The sequence below is a fragment of the Hibiscus syriacus genome, unplaced genomic scaffold, assembly GCF_006381635.1.
Source record: "Hibiscus syriacus cultivar Baekdansim isolate YM2019G1 unplaced genomic scaffold, ASM638163v2 tig00110331_pilon, whole genome shotgun sequence".
Classification (NCBI taxonomy): domain Eukaryota; kingdom Viridiplantae; phylum Streptophyta; class Magnoliopsida; order Malvales; family Malvaceae; genus Hibiscus; species Hibiscus syriacus.
In genome coordinates, this window is record NW_024062687.1 from 80,205 (window position 1) to 101,852 (window position 21,648).

Here is a 21,648-nt window from a genome sequence, read left to right on the forward strand (position 1 = left end):
CAAGGACCGAATTTCGAAGAGTGACTTGGGAAGATTGGTTGCCAAAGAGAAAGACAAGTTACAAAGGATTGGGTACTATAACCGACATGAATTCCAGAGTAAAATCTATTTTTGATTAAAAGGAATTGAAACAAAGCTAGCTCGAGGCTATTTTCTCATAATTATTTTCAAGATTTTATTTTACTTCTTTTATTTATTTTTCAACTCTTATTCACAAGCCGCTCTTTCTATTTATTCCTTGTTAGAGATGCCTGGATTAAAATCGACACACTAAATCAATTTCTAAGTCCCTGCGGGATGACCCTTTTCTTCACAGTACTATTCTTATTTCTATTATTTTATTTTGAGAAGAGGAACTTATTTGACGAGTAAAACGGCTCTTGTCACCAAAGTCCCTCCAATTCGATACGATCAATATCCTCCTCATGGAACAAATGAAACAAGAAATGATTACCCCCAATTTCGTGATGGCGATCCCTCCAATTAGATGCCACACATTCGCCAGAGTTACTCGCATAACCTGAAAATTAAACGCGGTAGTCGTGAGAAAACGAAAAACAAAATAGTGTTCAAAAGAGATCGACGAAACAACTGTTGGTTGTTATAACACTAAAACTTCCTCTTCCCCAGATCTAAATTCTCTGATTCACTCTCAACCTTTCCCATGTTGAAACACAAAAAACCAAAAAGCAGATTTGATAAAACTAGCAAAGCTAGAGAAAGACTAGAATGATCCAGTTACTGACTACACAATCAAATAAAAAGTAGAGGAATCCTAGCACAGAAGGATACTTAAAACAAACAAAAGTTTTTTTAAAAAAAACTTAATGAATTGATTTGAGTTCCTTCAAGATTAATTCTTACTTCTTAGCGTTGATGTGGTACAAATAATTAAATCACAACACTAAAAAGTCGAGGCTTTAGGGTGGTCATTTTTTGCTGCTGTTGTAGACTCAATTTATCATTTTTTCTCTTATCATATTTTCGCATCAATTTAGCCCTTAAAGTTGCTTAATTGCATCATTCTATATCCTACCCTTGACTTAAAACCCTAAATTATTAATCCAAAATTAGGATTTAAGCTTAGAGTTTAGGGTTTAGAGTTTATGTGGTTATGGTTTAGGGCATAGAGGTTATAATTTAAGGTTTTAAGTTACGAGTAGGGTATAAAATGATGTAATTGAGCAACTTCGAGTGTTAAATTGATGCGAAAATACGATAAGGACGAAAGTAATAAATTAAGTCTACTACAAGAGTAAAAGTTGCCCTTTTGCCAAAAATCAACATAGCATAAAGTGTATAAACAAATAAAAATTTACCTTGAATTTTATTTTTTAGCTCGTTGATTACAAAGCTAAGAATTAGCTTAATATTACTTTAAATAATATAGAAAAAATGTTTTTATAAAATAATTTTTAGAAGATAAGTTTTTTTTTGTTGAAAATTTAGAGGATTAGTTTAAGATTTAAATGTTTAGAGTTGATGTTATTTTTGAGAAGATAAACGATAACTTTAGATACCATTGCAAGTTAAAAATTATATATTTAAATGATATAATATATAAAATTTATCAATTTAAATTATGATCAATATATAAAAAAATTAAAATAAATTTATAACGATTGTACATCTATGAAAATCTATCAAATTTAAAACAAAATTATTTAAAAAGTTAACAAGAAAAAAAATATATTTTTAATAGTCCAAGGTGAATATATAAAATTTAAAACAAAATTATTTAAAAATTAACATGAAAATATATATTTTTAATAGTCAAAGGTGATTATAAGTGATGATATTTGTTTTAAAAACTTTAAATCATTTGACAATGAATGTTCATAATAGTCTGCAATCATTGGTGCTCGAATCATCTTTTAACTATTAAGATTGTTTGATTATGAAAAAACTTAATCCATAAATAATCTATAAATCATAAAATTATATAAAATCTAAAAACATTTGTAAAACTAACATTTTAATTTTTCACATTTAAACTAAAAATATTTTCAAACCTTTTTTTTTAAAAAAATTATCAATTTAATATTTACTTATTTCTCCAGAACGATGAAGGAGCCTTAGGCAACGTGGTGCAAAAATAACGTTTCCTTGTGGCAAAGCCCTTTGAACCTTATCCTCTCTCCGTAAGACAGTTGCATGCAGCAATATTTCTTTTATTTTAATATTTTCATTTCTCAGTTCTCAAAGTGAAACATTAGAAAAAAATTGGAAAATACGTCAATGTTGATTTAAAAAATATTTTGGGAGTCGTCATTGACCTTTTTGGGTTAGGTAGGTCAAATACCTAAAAACAATATTTTAAAATAGTTTTTAAGAAAACATAATTTAAAAGATAAACTGATCTGAGTATAACCAACAATTTTTAATAAAAAAAGATTCGTGGTCGATTACGTTTAGGGAATGATTAGCACCCTTATAACGCCTAAAATTGGTACTCATTAATTATAAATTGTCTCTATTATTAGAAATTTAAAAATTCGAAGATATATTTAATTTATAATCCTATTTATTTCAAATTTATTATTATAATTTTAAGAAAATTTATTAATTTATATATATATATATATATATATATATAAATAAGATATTTATTTATTTAGAAATATCAGAAAAGGGTTTCTAGGTGCTTTAAGACAACTCTTTTCTTTATATTTAAAAATAAATAAATATGAATAAAACATTTATCTAAAAAAATTAAAATATATATAATTTAAAATATTTATTTATTTAAAAATATCATAAAGTGGACATCCAGTTGCTTTAAGACTGCCCTTTCTTAATATTGAAAAATAAATATTAAAATATGTTTAAAATGATTGAAAAGTAATTTATTAAATTTATAAATAGGATTTTAATAGAAATAAAATAAATAGATAAATATTATTTATTATATATATATTTACATGATTAAATAATAATAATAATAATTAAATATATTAAAATAAACATGTAAAATTAAAATATGGCTGAACAATGAATAAATAAAATTAAACCTATATATTAAAAAAACTTGTAATTAAAATAAATGAAAATATTAAAATTAGTGACTAAATTATAACATATTAAAATTAAATACCTAATTTGTAATTAATTATTTAAAATTACAGGGATTAAACATGCTATTTTACATTTATTTAATTTAGGGACTAAAATAAAATTATATCAAATTCGAATATTAAATTAAAACAAATTAAAACATGTTGTTCGGGACTAAAATATTATTTAATAAAATTATAAGGACTAAATCTATTATTCACCTAAAATATATATTATTTTATGTAAAATACTAAAATAAATAAAATTAAAATTAAGAAATCGAATTAAAAAGATCTAAAATTTGATTAAGTGACCAAAATATAAGATTATATAATTGTAATGGCAGCGGGTATAGTTTACTCATTATCAAAATTACACAAAGGCCCCACAAAACTACATTGTTTTGGTGAAGGTATTTAAATCCTATTATAGCCGGCCCTAAGGGCCATTTTCTCATCTGTTCTTTCCTCTTCTCTCTCTAGCTGAGAGAGTTAAAAAACACTCTCGCCTCTCTAGGATTCCCTCACTGGAGGGAATCCGATCATCAGCCGGCAGCCGTTTGTCGCCGCCAATCTCACCGTCGGCCACCACCTATGGTGGCCGGGAAATATTATTTTACACAGAAATAAAGCCTCAATTTTCCCAAGGCCGAATATGGCCTTAGTTTCTTCTAAAAGACTCCTAATCGGAGTAGATCTAAGAAAATACCTTTAGTATTTTCTTTTTTCCGGCGGCGTTTGATGTTTTCAGCGATGATGCTTCAAGGGTAAGTTCTTCTTCTTCTTTTTCCGAATGGTTGTTGTTGGTTTTCTAGCTTTCTTCGTGTTTTTTTCTTGGCAGGGGCTCGGTTTCTTTTATAGCCACCACCGGTGATGTCTTCAGACCTGGTAATAGAGCGGTTTTCGGTGAGTCACCGAACTATGTGGTGACTCACCCCATAGATGCGACGTGCACGGCTGGAGTTGAACTCTCTAGAGCCCTTGGTTTGAACTTGGCAGCAGCTGAAACGGAGTGGAGTGGCGGCAAAAGCAACGGCGGCCGCGTGGCCCTAGGGTTATGATACCCTAGGGTTTCAAGCTGGTGCATCTGGGACTGTTGGATCAAGATTAGATCCAACGGCAGCAAGCAATGGCGGCTGGGAGTAGAGGGAAACCCTAATTTGATTTCAGGGTTTAGTTGGGCCGGTTGTAGTTGGGCCTGGCAGGGTTGGATCGGGCCTATGTTGTAAACGGGCTCTGATTTTGGGCCTGTAATATGTAATAATAATATATATTAATAATAATAAAAAATAATAATAATAATATTTATTAATAATAATAAAAATATAATAAAAATTATTATTATTATAATAATTATAACAATTATAACAATTATAATAATAATAATAAAAATAAAACGGGCAAAAATTTAGTGTCTACACCTATCCCTCTTTGTAAATTCTTATGTTAACAAGAATAGGGCAAAGACGAAAGGACAATAAATTTTTGTTCAGTTGACTTCTCTTGATTAAGATGGAAATTTTGAACAAGTTCTTCTTATTATGAACTCTTCCATTTTTTCCACTGGGGATGATAATCTATCTTTTTCTGTGATGTAATTCAACAAAAGGTTGAACAAGTTCTTCTCATTATGAACTTCTTCTTCTTTTTCAGATGAATTCTTCTCATTATGAACTCCTTCTGGAAATGTTGATCTTCAAAAGAGGTATTGTTGATTTAACTTCAATATGTGATGAATTAAAGGCAAGATTGAACAAGTTCTTCTCATTATTAACTTATTTTCCTTCTTCAGATGAGTTCTCTCATTATGAACACTTCTGGAAATGTTGATGTTGATCTATCTCCTTCTGTGATAGAATTAAACAAAGGTTGAACAAGTTCTTCTCATTATGAACTTCTTTTTCCTCTTCAGATAAGTTCTTCTCATTATGAACTTTCTCTGGAAAAGTTGATCCATCGAGTGATGAATTCAAACAAAAGGTTTGAACAAATTATGAATTTCTTCTTCCTTCTTCAGATGTGTTCTTCTCATTATGAACTCTACCTGGAAATGTTAATGCTGATTTATCTCCTTCTGTGATAGAGTCATGCAAAGGTTGAACAAGTTTTTCTCATTATGAACTTCTTATTCCTCTTCAGATAAGTTCTTCTCATTATGAACTTTCTCTGGAAAAGTTGATTCATCTAGTGATGAATTTAAACAAAAGGTTGAACAAGTTCTTCTCATTATGAACTTCTTCTTCCTTCTTCAGATGAGTTCTTCTCATTATGAACTTCTTTGGAAACGTTGATCCATTGAGTAATGGATTCAAATCTTTGCTAAAATCTTTGAAATTCCAGACAAATATTTAACATTGATAAAATGAATAAAAATGCCCCTATTTTGCAAATATTTAAATATGATGCATGAATGTTAAGTTCATCTTTTATTTGATTTCAAAGTGGTGAACTCGGTCTTTCTTCAATTGTGTAGAAATCCAATAAATCTTTCTTCTTTGAACAGAGAATCTATCATCTTTGTAGAATGTAGATGTATATATGCCTGAATTTTTGTATGATGTCACAAAACCACTTGAGAACAAAACTCAATGGTATAGGCTCTTGAAAAGGCCGCACTCATGCAACATGTTGATTCTCACTACTCATCTGATTATGAAGCGATCTTTCAGGATGATTTCACAGATATTGATAGTTCTTCTGATACCGAGGAAATCCTGAATTCTGATTATGATGAGGAGAATAAATTGTTATACTTGACGAAAATGGGGTACTCAGAGGCTGGGGCTTTAATAGCCATAGAGAGATGTGGTTCGGATTCATTAATTGCAGAATTGACAGATTTTATATGTGATGCTCAAATGGCTAAGGCTGCTGACGCACTTCTTCCAGTAGAAGATAGGAAGCCATTATGCAATGACCCTAATTACAAGAAAATGCAAAACCCAGGCTATGATTTTTGGAAAATGAAAAAAGCAAAGGAAGCTTGAAAAAAAGTTTCTTAATGAAGACGATCATGTTCATCTTTTAAATCCAATTATTGGTTTTGGGGTTCCTACCAAAACAGATCAGATAACTCAAAGAACACTTCCAGAAGATGCTATTGGGCCTCCTTATTTCTACTACGAGAACGCGGCACTTACTCCAGTTGTGTTTGGACTGAAATTTCATGGTACCTATATGATGTAGAGAAAGGATTTGTAGATTCGAAGTATTTTTGTTATGTTGCACGGAAAAGGGGGTATATTCGCAATCTACTAATTTGAGAACAGATTTCCTCTTATTCCGCTTCCAAATGACTCTATGGTGGTAATAACTTGTTTTCTTTTCAACAGTGATTGCAAATGTTGATAAGACTTACTTTGTATTCCATGTACTTAAAAGTATTAACATAAAGTGATAACCAAAAATATTTTGTTTGTTTCAAGATTATGTTAATCCATTTACCATATATTTATGTGAAAGAATAAATTGAATTTCGAAAATAAATTGAATTTCAAAAAGATATTCTTGGAATAAATAATAAATATATAAAAATGTATTCAAAGTAATGGAAAACATAGGAATGATAAAATTCAAATGACTCAACAAATTATTAGCATAAGTATTTCTAAACTAATCAACTTGTATAATTTAGAGCACTGAGGTAAGCTTATGTCTGGAAGATCTCAAACGTTGATAGAATGCTTGTAGATGTAAAGTTCCTCCCAAAATATCAAGCTCTTAAGAGGGTTTAATTGCCAGATGCCTAATATCAATATGCATTTGAGCATCCCTTTCAGGCTTTCAACTCAAATCCTTCATTTGGTTGCAAGACGCCCTTTGCGGGTTTTCATCTTGACCCTCATTTTCTATATATTTTTTCATCATTTTTCATTTCATTTAATTTTTTTCTTTTATTTTTATTTTATTTTTTATTTTTTCTTTTTTTCTTCTTCAAGCATAATATTTCTTGAAAGAATCTGAGTTTATTGGGTTTCTCAGAACTTTTCCATCCATTTCTGTCAAGATCAACGCTCCTCCGGAAAAGGCTTTTTTTACAACATATGGCCCTTCCCAATTAGGCATCCATTTCCCACGGAAATCTTTATGTATAGGCAAGATCTTTTTCAGCACTAGATCACCCTCTTGGAATTCTCTTGGATGTACTCTCTTGTCATGAGACTTCATCATCCGTTTCTAATACATCTGTCCATGGCAAATAGCTTTCAATCTCTTCTCATCAATAAGGTTCAATTGATCAAATCGAACTTGGATCCATTCAGACTCATCCAATTTTACCTCTCTAAAGATTCGAAGTGATGGGATCTCAACTTCAATCGGTAAGATTGCTTCCATTCCATAGACTAAAGAAAAAGGCGTTTCCCCAGTAGATGTTCGCACAGTAGTTCGATATGCATATAAAGCAAAAGGTAACTTCTCATGCCAATCTTTGTAAGTTTCAATAGTCTTTGTAATGATTCTCTTGATGTTCTTATTTGCTGCTTCAACTGCTCCATTCATCTTTGAACGATACGCCACTGAGTTTGCATGCTTGATTTTAAATTGTGCACAAAGTTCAGTCATCATTTTGTTGTTCAAGTTCAGAGCATTATCTGTAATGATACTCTCTGGTAGCCCATACCGGAAAATTATTTCTTTCTTTATAAATTTGCAAACTGTAGATCTCTTAATATTGGCATATGAAGCAACTTCAACCCACTTGGTAAAATAGTCAATTGCCACTAGGATGAAACAATGTCCATTTGATGCTTTTGGTGTGATTACCCCAATGACGTCTATTCCCCACATAGAAAATGGCCAACGTGTTGTCATTACATGTAAAGGAGATGGAGGTACATGAATCTTATCTGTATATACCTGGAATTTATGACATCTCCTTGCATAATCAATGCAATCTGTGTGCATGGTAGCCCAATAATATTCATATCTCATTATTTTTCTAGCCATGGAAAGACCATTTGCATGTGTTCCACATATCCCACTGTGTACTTCCTCAATGATGCTTCTGGCTTCGCTAGTATTTACAAATCTCAATAGCATTTGATCATTGTTTCTTCTGTAAAAAAGTCTCGCCATCAAGAAAGTATCCAGCAACCATTCTTCTCAATGTTCTTTTATCAATCTCAGATGCATTTTGTGGATAGCTTTGATATTTGATATATTGCAAGATATCATAATACCATGGCTTGCCATCTGCCTCTTCTTCCACAGTGTAGCAATGTACAGGAATTTTATATACTTGCATTTTAATTGGCATCATATCGACTTTATTCGTTGCTTGAAACATAGCAGCTAATGTAGCCAAAGCATCTACCATCTGATTTTCCTCTCGAGGGAGATAATTGAAAACTTTCTCAAATTCTTTCACTAATTCGAGGGTAAAATTTTGGTATTCCAGCAATTTGGGATCTTTCGTTTCCCATTCTCCTCGTAATTAATACACCACTAATGATGAATCTCCGTATATCTTGAGAAATTTAATTTTCCTTTCTATGGTTGCCTTCAATCCTATGACACAAGCTTCATATTCCGCCATGTTATTGGTGCAAAAGAACTATAGTCTACTTGTGAAAGGATAATAAATATTTTCTGGAGAGATCAACATTGCCCCAATTCCTCTTCCCAAGGTGTTGGATGCTCCATCAAAATAAAGCTTGCAGGATTCATCATTTGCTCTGACTTCTTCGTTCATGTTCATGGATATGCACAACAAATCTTCATCTGGAAAATTAAAACTCAGAGACTGATAATCATCTGATACTCGACTGGCCAGAAAATCAGCTATGACACTTCCTTTTATTGCTTTTTAATTGATATATACAATATCAAATTCGGATAATAACATCTGCCATCTAGCCATTTTGCCTGTCAAAGCTGGTGATTCTATTAAGAACTTTAAAGGATCAAGTCTAGATATCAGCCAAGTGGTATGATATAACATGTATTGTCTCAATCTTTGAGTAACCCACACCAAGGCACAACATAATTTTTTTATTGGTGGGTATCGAATTTCACAATCAGTAAATTTCTTACTCAGATAATAAATGGCTTTCTCTTTTCTTCCAGATTCATCATGTTGTCCTAGTACACATCCCATCAAATTTTCAAAGACTGTCAAATAGAGAATTAATGGTCTATCAGGCACTGGTGATACTAAAATGGGGACATTGGATAAATATTTCTCAATAATATCCAAAGTTTCTTGACATTCATCATTCCAGACTTCAGGATTGTTCTTTCGAAGTAACTTGAACACTGGATCACATTTGTCAGTTAATTGAGAAATGAATCGAGATATATAATTTAATCTTCCCAAAAAACCTCGAACTTCTTTTTTTGTATTGGGTGGTGGAAGATCTTGAATTGCTTTTACTTTATCTGGATCAATCTTGATTCCTTTTTGGCTGACTACAAATCCCAAAAGCTTCTCTGATGTTACCCCAAAAGTGCATTTAGCAGGGTTGAGCTTTAATTGATACTTTCTCAATCTTTGGAAAAGCTTTCTTAGATTTTGAATATGTTCTTCTTCGGTTCGGGATTTGGCAATCATGTCATCCACGTATACTTCAATCTCTTTTTGCATCATGTCATGAAATAGAGTTACCATTTCTCTCTGATATGTTGCCCCGGCATTTTTCAAACCAAATGGCATTACTTTGTAACAGAAAGTGCCCCACATGGTTACAAATGTTGTTTTTTTCCATGTCCTCAGGGTTCATCTTTATCTGATTATATCTTGAAAAGCCATCCATGAATGAAAACCATGCATGTCCTGCAGTATTGTCCACCAATATGTCTATGTGAGGTAACGGAAAGCTATCTTTCAGACTAGCTTTGTTAAGATCTCTGTAATCCACACACATTTGAACTTTCCCATTCTTCTTTGGTACGGGAACTATGTTGGCTACCCATTCTGGATATTTTGTTTCCTGTAGGAATCCTACATTAATCTGCTTCATCACTTCCTCCTTAATTTGCAACAACATTTCTGGCCTCATTCGTCTGAGCTTTTGTTGAACGTGTATATACTATGGACTGATTAGAAGTTTATGGACCACTATATTTGTACTCAAACCAGGCATATCTTGATAAGACTAGGCGAAGATATCTTTGAACTCTTGGAGGAGATCTATCGATTCTCGTTTTATCTGGGCTGACAAAGTAGTACCAATTTTTACTTCTTTCATTTCTTCATCGGTTCCCAGATTTACAGTTTCAATTTCTTTTTTGTGAGGTAATATTTGTTTGTCTTCTTTTTCTACCAGTCTTAACAATTCAGTAGGAACATCACATTCTATTTCATCCTCACACTCATTAACTTCCTCCAAACATATGAGCCGCTCTAAATTTATCTCATGATTAAATTTAGGAATAATCAGACTATTAACATTGTGACACCTGCAAATTTAAGTCGGACATATTTCCGAAAGGATATAGTAAATTTATGAAATAAATATAAAAAAATGAGAAATAATAAATGTAAAAATGTAAAAAATGTAAAGAATGATTGCCATTTGAGAATTTTAAGAAAACTTCTTATATTTGATATTAAGTGAACTTAACAACTGCCCTTAAAAGATAACAAAAACTTTGTATATTCATGGGCTAAAACATAAAGATTATTTCTGAGTATTACTCTGTGTTAATACTAAAAACTACAGGGAGATCTTCAACAGTCCAATTGTTGAGTGTTTCTCCAGGAAGACAAGGGCGAATCCCAGCCAAGTATTTGCCAGTCTTGTCATTCGTGATCATGTTGATAAATAATCCTCCCATAGTTTCTTCAACCATGCTTTGATCTTTTATTAACTTTTGTTCTTTAAGAGCATCAACAAGCTGTTGTTCTACATTAACCATTCCTCCGGATTTGAAAGTAGAATTCAAATGAGGGAAAGACATGCATTCCCACAAAATTTCTTCTCTTTTAAATCTGGCCTTTCTATCCTCACCTCTTCTCTTCATATCTTTATTCCTTTGTTGAAAGTTGGGCTTAAATCCAAGCCCAAAATGATCTTTCTTCATCTTCATACTTACAGGAACCGAACTCCCCTGAAGATTCTTTCCAAAACCTTTCCCAGTTTTGGCTCCAATGCCTAAAGTCTGTCGTACAATCATTTTGGTGCAATCGGACAATCTGGGATGTGGAATTTTGCTTCCTTCAGCAATAAAGGTTGCATTGACAAATTCCAATGCTCGGAAAGAGCACTCGAGAGCATCATCATTGGTTTCAATATACGGAGCATCACTTGTCACAGATGCAATAATTTCTTCCTCATGTCCTACACATATCAGTTGACCGTCAACAACTAACTTCAGTTTCTGATGCAATGAAGAAGGAACAGCTCCTGTAGAATGAATCTACGGCCTTCCCAATAAACAATTATATGTAGGGTGGATATCCATTACCACAAAGTTAATATTGTATACGACTGGTCCGATCAGCAGTGGTATTTCCATTTTTCCAAGCACCTCTTTTTGAGTGCCATCAAAAGCTCGCACTATATTCTGATAACTCTTCATATGCGATTTATCTACTAGCATCCTTTGCAATGTAACCAAAGGAATTAAGTTAAGAGCATATCCATTATCAATTAGTACTCCTGGAAACACATGGCCATGACAATGTGGGGTAATATTCAGAGCTTTTACTGATCCCATTCCGCCTTCAGGTATTTCATCATCTGTGAACGTTATGTAATTATCAGCGGCTATGTGCCCCACAATCCTGTCAAGCTTGTTGAGAGATATATCTTCAGGAATAAATATCCCATTAAGCATTTTCATCAAGGCATTTATGTGTGCTTCTGAATTCATTAACAGATCAAGAATTGAAATTCGTGCTTGCTATTTATGTAGCTGTTCAACCACACTATATTCGCTATGTTTTAGAAACTTCAAAAAATCTTGTGCTTATTTTTCTATTACGGGATCATTGACTGTTGGTGGGGATTTAACATCAAATACCTTTTGGGGTATTATTGTAGCTTTTCCCTTTGCTTTTACCTGTTCTGATGCATTTGATGTCTCGGGAGAGTAACATCTCCCACTTCTTGTAAAGAATCCGACTTCACTCACTACTTCAGATGTCGAATCCACACTCTGTACTTTCTCTTTTGCTTTTTCCAGAGAAACATATCCTCCTACCATTGAAATATTCGTAGTATAATTTTAAGGTACCCTGCAGGTATCCTTATATGGAAATGGTGAAGGAGTTATGATAACTATTTTTGGCTTTGTTGGTGCATGATTCACTGTAGATTATTTCACAGTGATGATCACGGGATCAATTGTTCTCTGTTTAGGTTTAGAATCTTCTGATGCGCAAACGTCATCTTCTCTTTTTCCTGGTTCTTCTTCAAAGAACTCTATATCTTTGTCATTTATCAATTTTTGCACCAATCCCCTAAATTCTGGGCATAGTTGAATTCCATGTCCCTTTTATTAATGATATTCACAATAATTTTTGCCTTCATTAGGTTTTGGCTTGAATTGTTGTTGAATCATACCAGATAGGGAGAGTTGTTGAAATATCCAACCAAAAGGAGATTTAATTTCAGAAAATTCAGTTTTGGCTTTCTTCCTGTTCTCTTCTTGGATTGCATTCACGCTTTTATCTCCATGATTTGGCAGCGGATGATTTGACGTAGCTGGTGAATTGAATTTATGTTTCCCAGTATTAATCAAATTTTTGACTACCCTTTTGAATGTCAAACAGTTTTCAATAGAGTGACCTGTAATTCCGTCATGATAAATACAGTGTGCTTTCACATCGTACCATGGAGAGAATAGTGGTTTCATGGGAATCAAAGGATATGGCCGTATGACATCTGCCTTTAACAGCGAATCATAGATCTCAGCATATGGTACTGGTAAGGGTGTAAAGGAAAGCCTTTCATTTTCCCTGCGAGATCATCTGGATTCTATTCGATTAGTGTTTGTTTCCTCCTTGTTAACCCTTGGATGGGTTATCGTAACACTTTTCGAGGTATCCTTGTTGTAGGCGTTCGCATTGTTAACTTCATTCTCCTTTTTTCGATACATGGGTCTTTTGGAACTAGACCCCTCACTTGATTCCATTTTGCCACTTTTCATGACATTCTCAATAAGTTCTCTAGAAATTACCAGATCTTCAAAATTTATGGTTGCGTTCCCCATTAAATGGTTTAAATATGGAGCCTTTAAAGTGTGGACAAACATCATTGTGGCTTCTTTCTCTGATAGAGGTGGCTGAATTTGGGTCGCTATGTCACGCCTTCTCTAGGCGTACAGTCTAAATGTTTCATTGTTCTTTTTCTCTAGATTTTGGAGAGTCCATTTATCAGGGACCATATCTGTATCGTGGCGATACTACTCTAAGAATGCTTTTGCCAGATCCTTCCATGATCTAATGTTGGCTTTGGTCAGTTGAGTATACCACTTTAAAGTTGGTCCTGCCAAACTATCTTGAAAGCAATGAATTAACAATTTCTCATCTTTCACATGTCCTGTCATTCCGCGACAAAATATGGTAATGTGGGATGAAGGGCATGTAGTATTGTTATATCTTTCAAATTCAGGAACTTTGAACTTGATGGGGAGTATTAGGTCCGGTACCAAACTCAATTCGCTGGCGTCAAACCCATAGAACGATTCAGTTACTTCTACGGATTTTATTATTTCCTCTAAGCTCTTGATATGTCTGGTCAATTATTCATTGGCTTTTTCTTTCTCATTCAACTCATTCAAATCTGGAATCAGATGCTCAGCATTAAATTCTCCTATCTTCATATCTTACATAAGCAGATTTTTGCTTGAAGAAGCGGGATCCACTTGTTGACTTTCATTAGGTTTGGTCTCTTGAAGTGTGGAAGTGCGAGCATGGATTTGTACAGGTGTGATGCCAGAATGATAAACTGGTTCCGGTGGGAAACCTAAAGGATACATAGGTTCCTGGTTGGATTTTCATGAATTTTTCCAATGGTAGCTTGCTTCCTGAGCATATCTTCTATTTTTTGCATCATATTGTCTTGTGAATTTCCAATGTTGGATTTAATCTTCTCTAACTTCATTCTCATTTCTACTTGTTCTTTATTATGTTGTTTCTCAAGACGTTGCATTTTATCCTCTATGATTTTCTTAGTAGTTTTTCTAGTGCCGTAGTGATGTTAAATTTCTTGTTTGGCCAGGGTAACTACGATTGAAAATTTTTTGATATTATTTTTATAATTTTATTTATTGAATGCTTATCTTAATGTAAAATAAAAATTATACATAAAGAAAATAATGCAATGAATAATGAATGTATACAAAATGCATGTATGCAAAAGGTATTGATTCCAAAAAGTTAACTGTCATAGAACAACTTCCATCGGCATACAAAAGTTTCTATATAATAGTTCATAACTACAGATATGGCATAGCTTTCCTATTAAGCTCTATGACTTCCTTCATCAGCCATGTCATCTTCTTTCCATACTTAGAAACCGGATCGACGTGATGCTCAATAATCTTTGCTTCAACAGCTAACTCCCCAATATATCTGGCAACTTCGCTCATTTGTACCATGGCCTCGAATACCATAATGCCTCTTTCTTCATTTCTTTCTTCAAAGAAGTCAGTAGATTTTTGCCATTGTTCATTAGTTCCCTCGAGAGTCTACTCTAATTCACTGATTCTGACTTGACAACTATGCAAAGTTTTTTCAAGATCTCGGATTCATCTTCGTAGTGAAGCGCTCTCCTCATAACTCTCTTTAAGATTACGAGGTCCTAGACGAACCTTCTCTTGGAATAATGATTCTTCAAGTTGCAAGATGTAAGTATTAAACTCTGAGTTTTTGTTTCTAGACTGATCCAGATCCTCTTCAAGTTTTGTTCGTGCTTCTTGTGTCCTTTGATTAAGCTTTTGGATTTGCACATTTTTGTTTCTACATCGTTGCATCCAAGTGCTGGCCAATTCTTGCTCTACTTCAAGTCTGGTGTTGAAATTTTTCCTCTCAGACTCCTAGTTTTCCTTTTAAACATCGAACTCTTCAATCCTTTGTCCCCTAACTTCAAGTTTGGCAATCAGATTGTTCATTTCAGATTCAAATCCCTTTATCATGGTATTTTTCTCATCCTCAAATCTTTCAAGCATGCCATTCTTCATATTTTTTAATTCTTTGGCTCGATCCCTTTCTTTCTACATTTCATTCATAATCTCACGACTTTCAGCTTTGTGCTTTATAATTCGCTCCCTTTTATCAACCTCAAGATCTTCCATTTTCTGCTTTCCTTTCTCAAGGCTTTTGAGCAAACGGCTATTTTTTCCTTTCAAATCTTCAACTCGACATTTCTCGATGTTCAACTCTTTGGTCATCTGTGTTGTTGTTTTGCTTGATCCTGATGCTCTCCTGGATTTGTGTAGCTCATGGTAATTATTCTTTAACGTTCTAAATTCTCCATCAACTTTTTCTTTGTTTTCCTTCAGCATTGCACATTGTGCTGAATGAAAGTCAACGTCGATGCCCAGCATAGCTTTATCTCGTCTCATTTGCTCTAACTCTTTCGACCAACCTTCTCTTTCTGCTTCAAACTCAACTCTTATGATTTCAATCTCTGATGGGACTACCCGAAAGCGATCTTTCATAGAGATATCCTTATTTTGATCTGGTAGGGGAATATTTTCATTTTTCCTAACAGACCTCCATTCCTCATAATCAGGAGTTAACATTATTTTTGTTGATTTGACTCGAATACAGAAAGTTGTTTTCCAAGCTTTAACGACCTCTATGATGTTTCTTTTATAACTTTTGTTGTTAAATGCAAACTCAGATGAATGTAACCCAGTAGTGACATGAACAAATTGACGACCCTCGTACTGCCTTATAACCAGAAGTGGTGCATATCCGATTCCTCCCCACAAACCGAGCAGCATTACCCAGTTGTAGTCACCACATTTGTAAAAGGATTCCCTTTGAATTTGCCACGGGGCTCGCCAAAAGATGTCGTTACTTTGCAAATTTCGAAGGGCATTTATCTACATGTCTTTCGTAACTTCTTTCGGCCATTCTTGCTCCAGAAACTCTTTCAAAGGTGAATAGTTCGTACTAAAGCGACGGTAAGAGACCTTTTCTGTCCTAAAAAATGGCTACGGATCCATACATATAACAATTGTGTATATCCCGAAAATCGTCCACCTCCAGTCTTCTACAAGCGCTTAAAGATCGAAAAGTTTCTGCTAGGATTACAGAATCAGGATTGACCCTTTTTTATAGCTGCTCGAACAAATCTGCTACTGCAGCTTCAATGTATCCCAATGTTTTCGGGAAGATGACCATACCGTATATACCAAAAGCAAAGAGATCAAATCGTATTTTATCATCTGGATGACTCTAAATAATTTCTTTGATGTTGGTCCAGGCAATGCCTTCGCCCTCGCCCTTTTGTTTTGTACGGGCTACTACCCATTCCTCTCGTACTCCTGCAATCTTTGCTAATTTAACTCGGAAAGGTTGAGTTTTAACTGACCTTGAATAAATTCGATTCTCCAAAGCCCCTTCAATATGTAGCAAAGTTGTATATTCTTCAAAAGTAGGAACCAAATCCTCCTTATTGAAAGTGAAGCAATTATACCATGGATTTCATAATTGAATCAGGGCTCAAAGCAAGTCATCATCAACTTCGACATAGAGCAAATATGGGATGTCCCCGTAAGACTGATAGAACTACAGCTTTCTATTTGAATCCCAACTCTCCCAAATGCCTCGCAAATCTTGCATATCATTTCTTTTTAGAGAAACCGGAGCATAACTTGCTAAATCAGGTACATAATCATCCTGCAGACTGTCTCCCCCTTGTCTTTGTAAGTCTTCAGACCACTGTCTTACTTCTGAGTTTGGAACTATTTGATTTGAACACTTTTTATCCATAGATGAAGGTTTTCCAATGAGAAGATTAACTCGAAGATCAATACCTTTAATCTTGTATGATGCTATGCAAACAGCAAAAATAAAAGAAAACATAAAAAGAAATGAATTAGTTCACATAATAAAGGAAAAAATTAATTCACACATGCTTTCTATATAGCATACTTTAAATAATCTAAATTCACATGCAATTTATTTAGCAGGGAAATAAATAAATAAATAAAAAGGGAAAAAAGTTAAAATTCATTTCTCCTTCGTGTTCACCTATTTTGGGACAAAATTTTGGCATGGCTTCAGATCGGAAGAGTTTCTAGGGTTTATTATATGCAGAGTTTCAGTTCTAAGAGTAAAGGTACTTGAATTGTCCTTGTTAGTGCCCCCTTGGGTTGCTAACCCTCAATCCTAGTCCACTACAAACTTAAGCAGATCGAGTTCAATTCGAGGGGACACATTTCTCTATGCCTGACACGGAGAATAAATTCTCACAAAGACATAGAGCATATGAACCTCGAAAGCTACTTGCTAGGTCCGACACGGAGAATAAATTCTCACGAAGACGTCGCTTTCACTCCCACTTAAAAGGAACAAGCTTGATTATAAAGCTTATGTTATGCAATGCAAGTGATGTGTGTGAGGAGAAATGTTCAAACCTCTGACAAACAAATAAATAATGAAATTCAATACTTGAAAATAAAATAAAAACATTAAAAAATAATATATATAAATATTATGAAAATAATAAGTATATATAAAAATTTTGAAAAAAAAATTATAAATTAAATATATTAATTTTTAATTTCTAATTAATAGAGACAATTTATAATTAATTTAAAAGCTTGACTCATTCCCCAGTGGAGTCGCCAAGCTGTCGTAATCAGTTTTCTCCCGAGCACAATTTTACTTGGCGGAAAAAAATAAAACGAATAAATAAATTATTTTGATTTAAAAAATATTTTAGGAGTCGTCATTGACCTTTTTGGGTTAGGTAGGTCAAATACCTAAAAATAATCTTTTAAAATAGTTTTTAAGAAAACATAATTTAAAAGATAAACTGATCTGCGTATAACCAATAATTTTTAATAAAAAAATATTTGTGGTCGATTATGTTTAGGGAATGATTAGCACCCCTATAACACCCAAAATTGATACTCATTAATTATAAATTACCTATATTATTAGAAATTTAAAAATTCGAAGATATATTTAATTTATAATCCTATTTATTTCAAATTTATTATTATAATTTTAAGAAATTTTATTAATTTATATATACATATAAATAAGATATTATTTATTTAGAAATATTAGAAAAGGGCTTCTAGGTGCTTTAAGATAGTTCTTTTCTTTATATTAAAAAATAAATAAATATTAATAAAACATTTATCTAAAAATAATTAAAATATATATAATTTAAAATATTTATTTATTTAAAAATATCATAAAATGGACATCCAGTTGCTTTAAGACTGCCCTTTCTTAATATTGAAAAATAAATATTAAAATATGTTTAAAATGATTTAAAAGTAATTTATTAAATTTATAAATAGGATTTTAATAGAAATAAAATAAATAGATAAATATTATTTATTATATATAAATTTACATGATTAAATAATAATAATAATAATAATTAAATATATTAAAATAAACATATAAAATTCAAATATGGCTTAACAATGAATAAATAAAATTAAAACTATATATTAAAAAAACTTGTAATTAAAATAAATGAAAATATTAAAATTAGTGACTAAATTATAACATATTAAAATTAAATACCTAATTTGAAATTAATTATTTAAAATTACAGGGATTAAACATGCTATTTTACATTTATTTAATTTAGGGACTAAAATAAAATTATATCAAATTTGAATATTAAATTAAAACAAATTAAAACATGTTGTTCGGGACTAAAATATTATTTAATAAAATTATAAGGACTAAATCTATTATTTACCTAAAATATATATTATTTTATGTAAAGGACTAAAATAAATAAAATTAAAATTAACAAATCAAATTAAAAAGATCTAAAATTTGATTAAGTGACCAAAATATAAGATTATATAACTGTAATGCCAGCGGGTACCCATTATCAAAATTACAAAAAGGCCCTCACTAAAACTACGTCGTTTTGGTGAGGGTATTTAAACCCTATTATAGTCGGCCCTAAGGGCCATTTTCTCATTTGTTATTTCCTCTTTTCTCTCTAGCTAAGAGTTAAAAAACTCTCTCGTCTCTCTCTAGGATTCCCTCACCGGAGGGAATCCGATCATCAGCCGGCAGCTGTCTACCGCCGCCAATCTCACCGCTGGCCACCGCCTCCAGTGGCCGAAAAATATTATTTTACACATAAATAAAGCCCTAATTTTCCCAAGGCCGAATATGTCATTAGTTTCCTCTAAAAGACTCCTAATCGGAGTAGATCTAAGAAAATACCTTCGGTATTTTCTTTTTTCCGGCGGCGTTTGATGTTTTCGGTGTTGATGCTTCAAGGGTAAGTTCTTCTTCTTATTCTTTCGAATGGTTGTTGTTGGTTTTCTAGCTTTCTTCGTTTTTTTCTTGGCAGGGGCTCGGTGGCTTTTATAGCCACCACCGGTGATGTCTTCGGACCGGGTAATAGAGCGGTTTTCAGTGAGTCACTAAACTATGTGGTGACTCACCCCATAGCTGCGACGTGGACGGTTAGAGTTGAACTCTCTAGAGCCCTTGGTTTGAACGTGGCAGCGGCTGAAATGGAGTGGAGCGGCGACAAAAGCAACGGCGGCGGCGTGGCCCTAGGGTTATGATACCCTAGGGTTTCAAGCTGGTGCATCTGGGACCGTTGGATCAAGATTAGATCCAACGGCAGCAAGCAATGGCGGCTGGGAGTAGAGGGAAACCCTAATATGATTTTAAGGTTTAGCTAGGCCGATTGTAGTTGGGCCTGGCAGGGTTGGATCGGGCCTATGTTGTAAACGGGCTCTGATTTTGAGCCTGTAATATGTAATAATAATATTTATTAATAATAATAAAAATATAATAATAATAATAATAATATAATTATTATTATTATAATTATAACAATTATAATAATTATAATAATAAAAATAAAAATAAAACGGTCAAAAATTTAGTGTCTACACCATACATCGTATCTGTTCACTGCTATACATATTTAGCGGAGCAAATGAAGGGGCTTGACTTTGGCATTGTTTGCATCAGACATCTCTTCGGGAGTTGACCAGCCTTGGTATTAAAAATGCAGAAAATATTGCAATTCCAAGTGTTCGAAATGATGTAAGAATCACAACGCTCATCTTCTAGTTGGGATTATCTCACAGTGTCGTTCATATTTTAGAGTCAATATGGCAATCATTGAGCTAAGCACAGCTAAAAATTTGGAATTCGGAGCTCAAACATGGATAAAGCGTTAATTTCAAATTGCTGCTCCTGTGTTTGATATGTTTGAGTTGTGACAGGCAGCATTCCTTTTCACAGTAGTTGGGACAACAGGGTTTTTGGGAGTTCTTGCTGGCCAACTTCCTGGGGTAATTTAACTCTATATATGATCTCTTCTCTCCTTCATCATTCAGTGTCTTGACCACATACTTTTATCTATGCATTGTCATTGTTTTCTTTGATGGAGCTGTAAAATAGTGGATATGTTTGTGGTTCACACTTTGTCACAGGATTGGGGCTTCTTTGTACCATATTTAATCGGGAGCATTTCGTTGATAGTGCTGGCAGTGGGGAGCATTTCGCCTGGGTAAGTCTAATGCAAGAATCCCATGGTTTCTAGACTGTCTTTTAATTTCCTCTTACAGGCTTCTTCAAGCTGCCATTGGAGGCTTTTCCACATTCTTCCCTGATTACCAAGAAAGGATTGCTAGACATGAAGCAGCTCATTTTTTAAGTAATCTGTCATCGCATATATAAGATCCAATGACATGTGAATTCATATGTATATATACTCACATACATATACTCCTTTGTATGTAGTTGGCTATTTGTTGGGTCTTCCTATCCTGGGGTATTCACTAGATATTGGTAAGGAACATGTCAATCTCATCGATGAAAAGCTGGAAAAACTTATATATAGCGGACAACTTGATGCTAAGCAGCTCGACAGGTACCGATTTGAATAATCTGAAAGCTTATATATAATTATATATGTAATTATTTAATGTCTCAGGTTGGCGGTGGTTGCAATGGCTGGACTTGCTGCAGAGGGTTTGAAATATGAAAAAGTGGTGGGTCAATCAGCTGATCTTTTCACTCTCCAGGTTCTACAACAAGTCTTTTCGCCAAAGTTGAACAAGGTTTCATATGTAGTTTACCCATGATACAACTAAACTATGGTTTGTATTCTCTTTAGAGATTCATAAACAGGAGCCAACCAAAACTCAGCAATGATCAGCAGCAAAATTTAACTAGATGGGCAGTAAGTTACTCAACTTATCCCTTCAGCTTTCATATCATGACTTGATCTCATTTGGGCGATAATAGGAGAAGTGAAAGCTAGTATTAAAAGGTGAAACTAATACAGGTTCTGTTCGCTGGATCCCTGTTGAAAAACAACAAGGAGATCCATGAAGCTTTGATGTCGGCAATGTCGAAGAAAGCCACTGTATTGGAATGCATCCAAGCAATTGAGAATGCTGCATAGGTTTTGCCTTGCAGTTCCCTGTAGTATTTTGCTTTCAAGTACCCAAATGATTGTAAAAG

General features: G+C 33.3%; 1 protein-coding gene across 1 annotated transcript; it reads left to right on the forward strand.

Moving 5' to 3' along the window:
- Nucleotides 1-3,806: 3,806 nt before the first annotated feature.
- LOC120119121 lies at nucleotides 3,807-21,631 on the forward strand. The gene is made up of 11 exons (XM_039139014.1): nucleotides 3,807-3,820; nucleotides 3,895-4,107; nucleotides 19,511-19,723; nucleotides 20,136-20,220; nucleotides 20,403-20,471; nucleotides 20,613-20,689; nucleotides 20,748-20,836; nucleotides 20,923-21,052; nucleotides 21,116-21,206; nucleotides 21,299-21,364; nucleotides 21,470-21,631. The coding sequence occupies exons 1-11, from the start codon at nucleotides 3,807-3,809 to the stop codon at nucleotides 21,587-21,589; spliced, it is 1,167 nt and encodes a 388-aa protein (XP_038994945.1). The 3' UTR covers nucleotides 21,590-21,631.
- Nucleotides 21,632-21,648: the final 17 nt, after the last annotated feature.

Coding starts and splice junctions, on each gene's coding strand:
- LOC120119121 (XM_039139014.1), top strand. Junction 19,724..20,135: donor GGCGGCGGCGTGGCCCTAGG/GTTATGATACCC, acceptor ACTTTGGCATTG/TTTGCATCAGACATCTCTTC. Junction 20,690..20,747: donor GTGGGGAGCATTTCGCCTGG/GTAAGTCTAATG, acceptor TTCCTCTTACAG/GCTTCTTCAAGCTGCCATTG.